General features: G+C 33.1%; 1 protein-coding gene across 7 annotated transcripts in view; it reads right to left on the bottom strand.

Annotated features, from left to right (window-relative positions):
• HLTF (helicase like transcription factor) overlaps positions 1-13921 on the bottom strand; it is a 47690-nt gene that overhangs the window by 19479 nt on the left and 14290 nt on the right. For 3 of the 7 annotated variants that reach the window (XM_019748825.3, XM_019748827.3, XM_074333898.2), the window contains 7 exons: positions 12127-12222; positions 9572-9647; positions 7837-7933; positions 6146-6225; positions 6015-6059; positions 5051-5152; positions 2972-3069 (listed from right to left, as the gene is read on the bottom strand). In XM_019748825.3, coding sequence (XP_019604384.2) covers positions 2972-3069; positions 5051-5152; positions 6015-6059; positions 6146-6225; positions 7837-7933; positions 9572-9647; positions 12127-12222 — 594 coding nt within the window. The remainder of the gene's footprint in view (positions 1-2971; positions 3070-5050; positions 5153-6014; positions 6060-6145; positions 6226-7836; positions 7934-9571; positions 9648-12126; positions 12223-13921) is intronic. The other 4 variants (XM_019748829.3, XM_019748831.3, XM_019748828.3 and 1 more) reach the window with 2 other exon arrangements.

Raw genomic sequence — 13921 nt, 5'->3', positions numbered from 1 at the left:
ATAGGAACCATGGGAGAAAAACAGGTATGGAGAGAAATAGTGATCAAAAAATTGAGACAGCAAACAAAATTTTGGGAGAGGCCAAAGAATAGCAGAGTTTGAAGAAGAAATACAAGATCGAAATTTAAAATTTTAATTTATGCCCATTTCCTCTCCTTACAAGAAGGTTTAAAGATGGCTTACAAAATAAGATACAACAAAAAAGTAATAAACAGGAAACAAAGTCAGGGCAGAGGAAAAGAAAACGAGAACTCATCGACACGGCAACAGCGAGGTTACGGAAGGCCTTCCCAAGAGTTTCTGTGGAGGGTGGGAGCAAACACCGGGCTACTGTGGGCTTGACAAGAGAATGACACCTGAAACAGTGAAGGCAAAAGGAAAGAGAAGAGAGGATAAAACATGGAAAGGTAAAGGTGAAAATGTAGAAAATTTTATCAAGAAATCTGGTGGAAAGGGAAAGAAGAATGAATCCAGTATGAGAAAACTGAATCAATGGGATTGCCTTGAAATGGAATAAAGCATATTTGTGGAAGGTTTAGATTTCAAATAGAGGAAAATTAACTGTTCTGGAGAAAGAGTTTCTATTGAGTTCTAAAGAGAAACTAACTGAGTTTGTAGTCACTTTGCTAGGTTATGTGTCTATGTGCATGTGTGTGTGAATGAAACAGATATTATTTCATTTTCCATGGGGAAGATAAATAACTTACCTAAATAACCAGAAAAAGAAAATAGTGGAAGTGGAATTGGTAGCTGACTCCTTTAACTGTATTCTTACCCATGTCTGAAGACAAGGAAGTGACAATAAGGTAGCGCTAGCCTGCTCATTAGGGTGCTAGGTCATTTACTCAGGGGCTAGGAAACGAGTAGCTTGTTGAGAGATTGCAGAATTCTCATTCTTGACCAGGGATCCCTACATACCCAACCATCCCTCAGCCCTTTAAAAACCAGTTTTCCCACAACCTCAATTAAGCAAGAATTTGCCAATGTGTCCTTTTTGAAGTTTAGATTACCAAAACTTCTGTAGTTTTCCAAATATAAAATTATAATAAAATATTGAGTTCCCATTTTAAAAATACATATCCACACCCCATGTTCTTAAAGAATCAGTTCTATTGTTTATTCCTCCATTAACACTTGTAAACCTCACCCTGAAATTGCCATTCAAGTACCCCTGTACTGCCCTTCCCAAGATGGACCACATATCAAAAGAAAAAGCATAGTTTTGTTGGAATTTTAAAAAAGAGCTAGAGACAACTGAAATTCATTCTGGTCCTAAGAGGAAAAATGGCACACTAATCAAGAGAAGCTATAACACTTTAAAAAATAAATACACCAAAAACTTATAATAAAAAAAGATAAAGAGTCAAAGGGAAGACTACATAAAAGTCAAAAATAAATCACAGAGGACACAGAATTTGACAATTAGACAGTTAACTACTTTTTATAGTTATCTCTATCTTTTCCCATGCACTTTAGAAAACTAGTGGCAGAAACCAGATTACAATGAGTTAAGTAGCTAGTAAGTAAAAGCACAATGTGGAAATTAAATCCCAGGAGGTACCACACTGAAGGAAAGCAGCTGAGTAGCAACTTGAAGGTGAGCCAATCAAGAGAAAGTATTTAAGAATGAGGAAGATGCAAGTATGTTTCATGAAAGAGCCAGTGGGGCGAGACAATAACCAGGCAAGGGGAAAAGTAACAGATAAAATGCAAAGGCTGGGGACAGCCCAGTGGCTCAGGCGGTTGGAGCTCTGTGCTCCTAGCTCCGAGGGCTGCCAGTTCGATTCCCACATGGGCCAGTGGGCTCTCAACCACAACGTCGCCAGTTCAATTCCTCGACTACCGCAAGGGATGGTGGGCTGCACCCCCTGCAACTAGAAATGGCAACTGGACCTGGAGCTGAGCTGCGCCCTCCACAACTAAGACTGAAAGGACAACAACTTGAAGCTGAACAGCACCCTCCACAACTAAGATTGAAAGGACAACAACTTCACTTGGAAAAAAGTCCTGGAAGTACACATTGTTCCCCAATAAAGTCCTGTTTCCCTTCCCCAATAAAAATCTTTAAAAAAAAAATAAAATGCAAAGGCTAGAAGAGGTGGCACACAATGTGTAGACTAAGGTATTGGTCCCACAAAGAGTGGGACCTCTTCCACCTCTGAGATTAGAGGAGGAAAGGCCAGGAGAGAGGCAGATAACCTTGAAGGTGACAAGAATGGAAATTCACATCCAGTGGTCTTTATGTTCACAGTGCTTCTGATAGAGTCATTATTTCATTATACAATGCAGCTTGAAACTCAAATTGGAAAGGAAACGGCACCAAGCTGCTTCTTACACACATAACACATAAAAAGGTTCCATTCCAATGTAATGTCTTTAGAACAGAAAAGCAACCTGGAAGGAGAAATAAAAACACATTTTTTTGTGTGTGGGTAGGCTCTAGAGTCAGAATGGTAGAGACTTAGCTCCATCATTTATTAGCCAATGACCTTAAGTAAATTACTTAATTTCTCTGTGTTTCTATTTGGTCACCTAGAAAGTGAGAATAATAGTTGTCAAGAAGAAATGAGAAAATGTATGAAAAGAGCTTAGGGGAAACTGAGCACATAGGAGCTCAGTAAATGTTACAAGCTGTTATAAAATCAAATTATTGTTAATGGTGTTCTCAGAAGAGGTTCCAACAGCTCATAAATATGGTGGTCTCACATTACACACATTTCCTACTTTGGTGGACAGAAATTATAGAAGCAAATCTTATAGCAACTGATGATGTTTCTTTCTCTATTATAAATCTTCAAAAAAAAATTACTTGAGCAAATATAACCCCAATTCACCTAACAATTATTTGAACTTAGACATAAAGTGCTGACCAAGCATATTTCTCCCAATGAATGACATTTTAACAGAATATTTTTATCGTGTAAGACCAATATAAATTATTTGACATTTTTAAAAGGCTGTGAAGACTTACAATCCAGTTGCTTAACACGGAAAGTGGACAGATGATCAGTGTTGTTCTAGATCTCTCTTCCACAGCAGTTTTCTTTGAACCCTCCACTGCAGATGCTCCTACAAGATGGATCGGTAACACAGACTTTAGGTGGTTTTTCTCAAATATGTATGAAGTGAATCAAGAGATGACAATAACGTGCCTCTATGAACAGGTAAATCAGAATTAAAATGAAGCACATGGACTTGTTTCCAGCTATGATGAGTACCAGGAACAAGACTTACCTTGCCACTTTGAACAGCTAAATATCAAGACAGCGACTATTTATGCGAGAGGCAGAGGACTGTGATTGAGGGGGGTATAGGAGGAAGTTTAGAATACCTCCCAATATTAAATTATTCATAGTTACTCATTAAGGTGAACACTAATCGTATGCAATTTTCTGAATCTGTCTTAAAAGAGTTGACGTGGTAGCCAGACAAGCCAGCTGAGATGGCTTCTGTGATAATAACCCACTTCCTGACTACACTTCCTGTGCAGTCCCATCCCGCACTCTGCTCGGGTTAGTCTGTATGACTAACAGGCTATGTCAGAAGTGATGCCATGGCACTTCTGAGATTAACTTATAAAAGATGCTGCTGCTCGCCCTTAGGTTCCCTCCCTCCTTCCCTCCTTCTCTCCCTCCCTCCCTCCCTCAGGCAGGCTATGGAAGGACACCCTCCTCCTTTTATATGAAGGGTAAAAGAGTAGCTCACTGTTCCTTTGTTTTACATTTCTCCAATGATTGAATCTGCATATATTTTTCTATGTTTATTGGTTAGTTGGGTTTTCTTTCCATAGATTGTACATTTATATTCTTAGCAGTTATTGTACTGAATTCTCCTTTTCTAATTGATTTGTAGAGTATTCTTTACATATTCTAGATATTAATCCTTTGTAAGTTATACTTATCACAAATATCTCCTTAACCTTATCATTTTTCACTGCTTATTGTGCCTTCTGGTGCATGGAAATTTTAAATGCGGTGAACTGTAATTAATCTTTTTCTTATGATTTTGTGTATCTTATTTAAGAAATCACTATTTACCCCAAGATATGGCTTCTGTCTCCCCTCTCTGACTTTTGTTTCTATTGTGTTGCTCTTCCAGAAACATGTTTATTTTGGTTTTATCACAGCTATGATTTTTTTAACTTTCTCTCTTGTATAACAGTCATGTGTCTACAACAGAGACTTTTTGTGTGAACTTAATTCTATCTCAATTCGAATTCTATCTTAATTCTATCTCAACTGAAAGTTCAACATTTCTTGAAATTTCTTAAATTAGGATGAAGAGTAATCTACCTGAAATGCCATATTTTCCATTCTTAATCGTTTTATTCTTAGACCAACAAAAGGTAGCTCTTTTTCATCACTGTGTTAACTCAAATATCACTTTCTTAAACAGGCTCCTTCAGTCAATCTTTATTTCACTATCCTCATTTGCTTCACAGCACTTGTCTATAATCATTTACTTATTTGATGTTTCCCCATCACTAGGCATAAGCTCCATGAAAGTACACTTTTGTCTGCTGTATCCCCAACACGTAAAATACAGGAGACTCAGGTACAGAGATATAACTTGTCCCAAATTTCAACTCTAGTTCAATCTCTTTCCATTTCAAATATTTAGACTCCTAGGCAGTATAGTTTTCCTATCAATTACAAAATACAAAATTATAAAAATAATAAAGATCACTAACATTCTTAAGTGAAAAGCAAATTCTACTCATACCAAGAAGTAAATCTTTATTATAATTTAAATTAACTCAAATTAAGTTTTAAAGCAGGCATAAATCATTCACTAGAAATATCCCTGCAGCTCAGATGAATAAGGGACGACCTCCTCTTCCCACTGATTTTTGACCTAAATAAAATAATAAAATAGGAAAAGGTACCGGAAAGAAAACATATCAAATAATTTTTTAAGTAATAGGATTATGTATTTTTTTCTTTTCTCTACTTTCTAAACTTATTATATGGTTTTATAATTTTTGTCATTAAAAAAATTTTCACTGAAAAACAGAAAAAACAAAAGCTAAAAAACCAGCAGATTTACTGACCTTTTTTCAACATTTTCTTTTTTGTTACAGGAGTAGATGAAGTAAGTGCACATGCAAATTCTGCATCTTCTTTAACCTTAGAAGATCCTGCTAAAGTAAAAACTACAGAATCATTAAGCTATTTGAAAACCAATTCTCTCCTGTGTTTAGGTACTTTCTGAGGATAGGAAATAGAATACCACTTCCACACTCTCTATCTTAAGAGCTTATATTATTAAAAAAGAATAAAATAATATCTGGTAACCAAACTTGCCTCTCTGACGCTAAGCATCTTTTAAGTTCAGAGAAGGAATGTAGCCATTTGTGATCAACTTTTGCTTGTCCTGAAGAAGAGATGTGAAAGTAGAAGCAGCCATATGCAAAGTGATTTGGCTCTCAGGTGGAAGAATTTTTTCAAGGAAACAGGAGTTTGACTTCTGATTAGGATGCCAAATTTTCAGATCAGTCAGTGGTGATCAGTTATTTTTCCAAATGCAATACAATTTCTCAACTAATTAGGAATACAATATGAGTTGACTTAGAGGAAAAGAAAATAATGTTTTAAAGAGAAAGGAAAAAGAAAGATACTCACTGATTATTTTTACATTTGTATGATAATATTATGAACTAACAATATTTCCAAGAACACATTCCCACTCTACTTTTGAAATTACAATTTATATATATATACATATATATATATATATATATATAAGGTTCTGTTAAAATCATTTTTTAAGTAGAAATCACCTTTTGTTTGAAGTTGATTTAAATATTTTCTCTTAGATTTTAATTTGAAACAATTTTTTTTCTATTTGCTTCACTGGTTTAACATCCTTGGTAAGCTCCATGAATAGTTCAAATATAAACAGCAGTCAAGTTTAAGACCCATTACTAAAGAATTCCAGCTGGAGAGATACAAATCAGCGGGGTTTTATTTTAGTAATTAAGTGTAAATTATAGATATTGAGATGTGTATACATACCTTTTTCTCTGCTTTTAGTCTCTGATTGTGCATTTTTCAGTTTGCCTACAAACAACACCAAATATAAAAATGGTCACACAAGGACATTAGAATATAGGGCACAGTATCAAATCAAATCCATTTCATGTTACCTTTCATTTTCTGTGGCAATTCACTCGTTTCAATTTCTTCTGAATCGCTGCTTTCAGTGTACTGGACAGCAGTTTTTCTTCTAAAATTAAGTACATGCAAATCTTTTATCAACACAAAACAAAAAGGGATATAAAAACATATGTCTAATAAACGCAACACAAATGCTTTTGTCTTGACCCTGCTATTAAAAAAAAAAAAAACTCAAGGGAAACTTATTGACAAATTAAAGTCAAATTTGCAAAAAGCATTTTGCTTTCACAACCAGATGCATTTACTATACAAAATAAAGTACCACTACCACTATTATTAAAATAAATCCGGAAAAGTAAACCATTCTAAAATAGTAACCATTTCAGTACTGAGTTCAATTCAATTCAAATACTTTACAAAAAACTAGGACAAATAAAACGACTTATCATAGAAAACACTTTCAATATAATGAAATAAGCAGCTAAGAAGCAAAAATGTAATTCTTTCACGATGAAAACTTTTTTTATTTTGGATGTAAACTTTTGTGTGGAAACAGTACAGTACAGTGGTTAAGTGCCTAAGAGCAATGGCCTCAGGAGTCAGACTGCACAGATTCAAATCTCCATTCTGCCACTTATTTGTTATGTGGCTTTAGACAGGATAACTAATATTCTCCTATGCACTGGTTTCCTCATTTAGAATACAGGAACAAAGATACAATCCACCTCATAGGATATAATGTTAGTACACACAAACCCTGTAAAATAGTGTCTGTTGCACAGTAAGCGTGTATGTATTAGATGTAATACGTGTTGGTTGTGGTTTGTAGTTTTTCCCATGCCCTCATTATTATTTCCATGTCCTTGAATTTGATCTGGTCCACCTAATAGTGTTCTGTTAACCAGTCTCACGGTCAATTCAGAGTTGTAAGATTTGAGATTTAGATAGAAGGAGACCAATGAGTCCTGGTTTTGAGCTCAGTTCAAACGAGTTTTAATGATAGAGAACAATTAATAGAGCCCCAGTTTTGAGATCTGTTGGTGGAAGAGCTAACAGAAACTCAGATTTGAGGTTATGCAAGCAGATACTCATCGTGGACAATACAACAAAAGCCAAGTATTTAGATCGACTTCAGAGGGTAAATGAAATTTATAAAGTTAACAGATTCATGTTGAAATCAGAGGGTCATTATATGTTTTATTCCAATATTCCTTCTAGTCTACATTAACATAATACTCTCCCATAAATAACTTTATTGTATCTTATTTCCACTACATGTAAAGTGAGAAAGAACTAAGATGAGCAAAGACTGCTTTTGTCAAGCCATCCAATAAATGTCAATTTTCATCTCCTCAAATGCATAAAGAAAACTCTTCTAAAATCTCAACAAAAACAAAAAACCCAGAAAAGAAAATAATGTTTTCTTAGCTTCTGTGTTAAAGAAATAGGAAAAAAGTGATAGAAAGACAAGTGATCATTAAAAAATACTGATTCACTTCTTTTATAGATTAATATTACTTTTCTTCACCTACAAAAGAACAGCCTATCTGCCTAAGTCAAGGTGATTTTGTGAATTTCAAATAAAAGAATATATTTGAAAGAACTATGTACTATTAACTAAGATATAATGGTCATCTCTCTCTCCTAAATATTTTTTAAAAATAGAGAAATTTTAAATGAACATATTACATATAATCAAACAATATTTAATAGAGCTTACCTTTTGGAGCGGGAGCTAGACAATTCCAACTTGGGATATTTATTCTTTCCCTTGATATCTGAAATACTGGGTTCTCCACTATATTTAGATCCTTCCACTTCAAGGAAAAGGACAAATATACAAAATATTAGTAAATTGTCTTAGATTAGCAATATCCTTCTTAACACGTTGCGTACGGATCACGAGAATCTTCGTTTTTTTCTGAGCCATGCGTTAAGGACGGATAACGAGAATTCTCGTTTTTACTGTTTACTCTTTTTACTTTGCACATTTTATTGAATTATTTGTGTTTCGTTAATAACAAAGGAAGCTGCTTTCTGCAGTATCACATCAGGAGGGATTACTAACATCATAGGTGAGTAAATCCTAAAAATTTCCATAGAAAAATAATAAATGACATAGAAGCATTTATACTTTAAAGAGAAGAGTGCATTTTAAAGTAGTTTATTTTAAAAACCTGCCGGAACAGAGGGGTATGAGAGATTTAAACCCCGCCGTACGCAACGTGTTAAAACCTTAGTTTTCCAACTCAATACTTCAACTCTCTTACTATCTTCACTCCTGTTCTTTCAGTCCATCAGCCAGCTAGCTACTCTATTTCCTAATCTAGCATTTTCTCACTAAAAAGTACCTTCAATTTTTTTGTACCCAGTCTTTCTCCTGTAGTCATCCAGCCAATCCCCACACTGTACCAAGGCAGCTGGGAAAAACTGAACAATAAATAGGTGATATTATAAATTTACATTTTCCAATCTCAGCTGTCACCTTGTGTCACTTAGCAACTCTTTTATGTATCATACAGCCTCCCTACCCACTCACTAGAATGATCTATACTACACTGGATCCTTTGCATACATTCTTAACTCCTTTTACTCCCAGCAAACATGCTTCACTTTACAAAGAAAATCATGTGTCATATATAAACTCCCAATTTCTCTACCTTTTTATTCCCTCAATTATCTATATTTTCCTTCAACCATACTTTGTTTCCTTCTAATGCTAACTCATCTATTCTATTCTCTTGATCTCATTTCCTTCCACAGGTCTACAAATTATTTTCTTCATTGTACCCAAAATCTCGTCCCATCTATGGATTTCTTTCTTAAACCAAAAAATAAAAAAAGAAAAAAAGAAAACAACCCCACACAAATCAAACAGACAAAAAGAAAAATAAAAGCCTTCAACCTCAATTTTGTATCCCTCTTCAACTATTTTTCTATTTCTCTCCTATCTCAAATATACCAAAATACATAATAGCACAGTTGTTATTCCCAATTCTTTACCTACTATTACCTTAAAATATTTTCAGTCTTGTTCTGCTCTAACCAATCTTCAGAAATGAATCTAGCCCTATAACTCCTAAACTCAGAGCTCTCTTTATTTCTCCTGACTTCAGAATTTGGTTCTAACCTATCTTCTATCTTTACTATCCATGCACATCACATTATAAATACCATAAAGTACTGAGTTCCCAGAACAAAATATGTTTTGTTTTGTTTGCTTTTTTACTGCCCTTTCATGGGATATTTTTTTCAACCAAAAATGCTCTTCTCAGCTTCTCTACCATTCAATTCCATCATCACCTCCATGATGAAATTTTTCCTTCCAGTCCTCATGAAATTCTTCAGAAAACGAGACCTATAGCTTTGTGTAGTACAAAGCCAGAGCTGGAATTACATAATTAAATTGTAAAATCTAAATAAAATATGAGGTCATGTTCAAAATTAAAGTTTACCCTTGATTAGTCCACCTGTCTTTGCACTGGTACTGTTTCCTCCAAGTTTCAAAGATTCATTGTTAACATTACATTCCTAGAGGAAAAGACATATATCTTACATATTACTGTCGTCAGTTTTAAATAAACTGAACATGCATCCTATTTTATATTGCTTATTTTACATAATAAAGACTTTAAATTGCTACTCCATTCTGGAGCAAAGGAGGGAAATGCATTAGGTGAAAAGGAAAAATATACAAATTAAGATTTTTTTCCATACATATCTTACAAAAGAAAACTAGTTGGTCTTTACCCTTCAAAAGGAATACAAAAAGCAAACCTGTTACAAATGGCATATTAGTTACTGTAAGAAATACTCATGAAATGGGATATACCTTAGCATGAAAAGGAATTCTCAGACTAATAAACTTTTAATGAGGCTGGCATTTCCATCCTTTTTCTCTCCTTTCTTACTCTATGAGAGATTTTCCAGTCTACCTGACTTTTTCTTTTTCCCTTCATGTGTACTCTTTTGTTTCAAAATGCATCAATGTATACATGAGTACAGAAAGTTCTATAGAAGTAAAACTTTATACTTCTCTATGAAAATATTTTTAACTTAGACTGGTAGGAAAGGGCTCCTCCAATCTTATTTCTAACTCTTGACTTACATCTGTAGGTAAGAGTGACAAAACTGGGTTTTAATTAATTCTTGCAGTTTAAAAAGAAAGGTAGTGATGATGTCATATCGTAAATCAAAACCTCATTCAGTGTGGAGGATTGATGGTCAGAAGTATAATTTTTGCTAAGAATTAGGGCTAATAAAGGATATCTGATTTTAGTTTTAAAAAATATAATTTCAAAACACTTATAAAAATCTCATTAAAGTTTTACTAAAAATGTGATTGAAAGAAGACCCATCCCCTTCTAATGGTATGAGACAAAACAAATTTTAAAAATCCAAAATGTAATATTTTTTTAGATATGTATTGAATCTAGAAGAGTTATTTTAGATAATTTTTTAAAGCATTAGCTCCAAGAAAGTAATGTAAAAAAATGCTGTTCAATCTTCTTCAGTAATTAGGACAACCATTTATATTAAACAGTATGCAAAAAATAAAATTTTATCCAATAAAGTATGTCCTCTACATTATTTGTTTTATATTAAATAATTTTGTTCAGCAAGCTTTTTAGAATTCAAAAATAAACTTTCTATCAACGTTAAACCTATCAAATCATACTACACTCCAATCTAATGGAATTTAAATCAATATTTTACTTTGAAAGCTTGGAATATCTAAATCTATTCGAAATAGTAGAATTTTTGTTGCAACAAATTCTAAGCTGACATCACATTTCCAGCCTCCATTTCACCTAATGTAGTAAACTAAGTATCCTAAAATATTCCAACTGCACAACACGTTAAATGCATGGCTAGTAATCTTGGGGGGAAAAGGGAAAGCCTTACCAATAATAGATAAGTATTAAATTGATAATTGATTCTGAAACTGTAAGTAGTCTTAGGTGCTATTCTTCAGTTTTAATAACCAAATGTTGAAAAAAAACAGGATGTAAAGCATTGGACTATTCAAGGTAGGGAAATGAAACTCAGATGTTAATAACAGTTAAACTCCCAAAAAAGTAGAAAGAAGAAGCAAATGCAACTAAGTATAGAAATTAATAAAAAAGAACCTCAATTAGCAGTGGTCGGAAAGTGATGTGCAGCCTCTTTGAAATCTGAAAAATTAGAAGTATAGCAGAACAGAAAAGTCCAAAAAAAAAAAGATATTTTGCACAGATCTTCTGCTTAGTTATTTCCTACTTTAAGTTCTTTGGATTTTCAGCTGAGAACATAGAATATTGTTTCATTCTAATATCATTTTCCCATTAAAACTACTTCATTTTTAATTCTAGAAACTGTATGCAAATATTAGGTGTATATATGCTATATATAAACATATATAAATTATCAACAAAAGTCACCTATATTCTCATTATGAGGACATAATTATCACTATTATCATCCTGGCACATATAGTGTGTATAACTACACTTAGACGTACATAAATACGTATTTATACAATGAGGACTCAAATGCTTTATATAGACGTGTACCTGTCCCCGCTTTTAACAAAAAATATCATAAAAGTATTCTTCAAAAATAGGATTTTGTAGTTTTGCATAATAGTATTAAATTTTATAGTTATATTTAAATTTAACTGTTACCTTACTGAGAGGTTACTTTTCTGTATTTAAAATAATGCTGGGGGAAAAACTTGTAATTTTACCTTTGAAAAAAATGCATTCCTGATAACTTCTTTAGGTAGTTTCTTTGAAATGGCATTACTGAGTCAAAGATTATAAACAATTTCAAGGCTCTTGATACATTTTACCAAATTGCCCTCAAGAATGTGGTACCAACTTTCATTCTTATCAGCAACACATGAAAAAGGCCACTCATTACATCTCTGAAAACATTGGATATTATCTATTTTTTTCAATTACTTTTTAACGACAAAATTAAAAAGTTTAACACTAAGCCAGAGACTTCAGAGAAAACACTAACACTTTACCTTCTTCAGTTGATTTTTTTTAATTCTTTCAACGGGAAGAGGTTTGCCATCACGGAAATTGGTAAGAATTACTGCAATGGCTGTCAGAGTTTTGCCCTTTAAAATGTTTTAAAAAAACAAACTGGTTAAAGAAAACAATTTTGAAATCAAGTAAGCACATATCAAATAGCATTCAAAGCCACAGGAGTGCATTGATTACATATTAATGAGAAGTATTTCATTGATTTAAGTTAGGAAATAGTTCCCACACTGTACTACTAGTATTTATTTACTCTTATAAAATAATATAAGCACTTCTGAGAAATGTCATTTTATTGAATAACTGTTGTTCTAAAATTTTATACTTAACCCTGAACTAATAACTTCCTAATGAAACTGTAACTTTTGCTTGCCATGTAATTTAGAGCTAATTAAAAATGATTAGGAATTCCAGTATGCACATGACAAAATCCTTTTACTCAATTTCATTTAAAGTTAACTCCAACACTTAAGTTATAACTTACCAATAAAGCACAAAGAAAATGATACATCATGTGAACGTTTCTTAAATGAAAACATGCAATTTTTCATTAATTTCCATAGCTAAATTTGTAATTAGTAACAGAAATAAATCTCTGGCAATTTTAAAGCAGTGTAAAGCAGCAGTTTTCATAGTGTAGTCCACAGGCCCCAGGGGTCCCCAGGATGCTTTCAAGGGTATGTACAGTCAAAACTATTTTCATAATACTACTAAGACCTTTTTGTATTAACAACTGTAGTCATGCCACAAAGCCAGGGTGTGCAAAATTGCTAGTCCGTTAGCATGAAATAAAGCAGCTGGCACTACATTATAATAGTGGTCATTATATTATTCTTAACTGCCACATACTCACAGTGAAAAAAATTTTTAAATGCCCATTTCACTTTAAAAATGTTAAGAATGTTCTTGATGAAGCAGTACACATTCATTTTATTAAATCTTGCCTCTTAAGTACACACCTTTTATATATTCTGTGTAACAAGATGAGAAGTACACATAAAATACTTCTGTTACATACCAACATAGGGTTATGTAGAGAAGTACCACTTGTGAGACTGAGTTGCAAACCCAACTAGCCACTCACTACGCATCAGCATGCATCATCACTTTTCCATTCATCACCATGTTTACTTGAAAAGAATGACCAACAACTACGTAGTTATTCATGACTGAGTGGCAGAAAGCAAAGTGAGGCTATCATTTTCAAGGGAAGCAATTGACAGTATTTGTTGTTAATGACAAAATTTGCGCTTTCAGGCAAAAATCAGAATGTTGAAAAACTTATATACAATACTATGAGCATAGCAGCTTCCCAAAATGTAACTGTTTAATAAGATCAGCAGTATTATCAATGAATGTAAATTTTTGGTACTGTATAATGAAAAGTTTCAACATGTGACAGATCAGTGTAACGAGGTGAATCAATATTTTCCAAAAGGACAATGCCTGATGTTATAAAATCATGTATAGGTAAAGTATCATTCAATGTGCAAATTACACCAATGGATTTTAAAGGAACAGAGTACATAAAATTCAGATATGATTTTTAAGTTCCACATTTTAACTATTAATCTTTAATAAACTAATACTTGTTGAATTTCATTATTATATCAAAGACGAATATCTATGGTTATCTAAAAAGGCTATTAAAATACTCCTCCCTTTTCCAACTACCCATGTATATAAGGGTTAATTTTCCTTATATACTTCAAACAAAATACCATCACAACAGATTGAATGAAAATGCAGATATGAGAATTCAGAGGTCATCTATTA

The sequence above is a fragment of the Rhinolophus sinicus genome, chromosome 17 (genome assembly GCF_057876585.1).
Source record: "Rhinolophus sinicus isolate RSI-liver-muscle chromosome 17, RSI-T2T, whole genome shotgun sequence".
Lineage (NCBI taxonomy): Eukaryota > Metazoa > Chordata > Mammalia > Chiroptera > Rhinolophidae > Rhinolophus > Rhinolophus sinicus.
The sequence above is the reverse complement of the archived record's forward strand: the minus strand, read 5'-3'. Positions and strand labels throughout refer to the sequence as shown.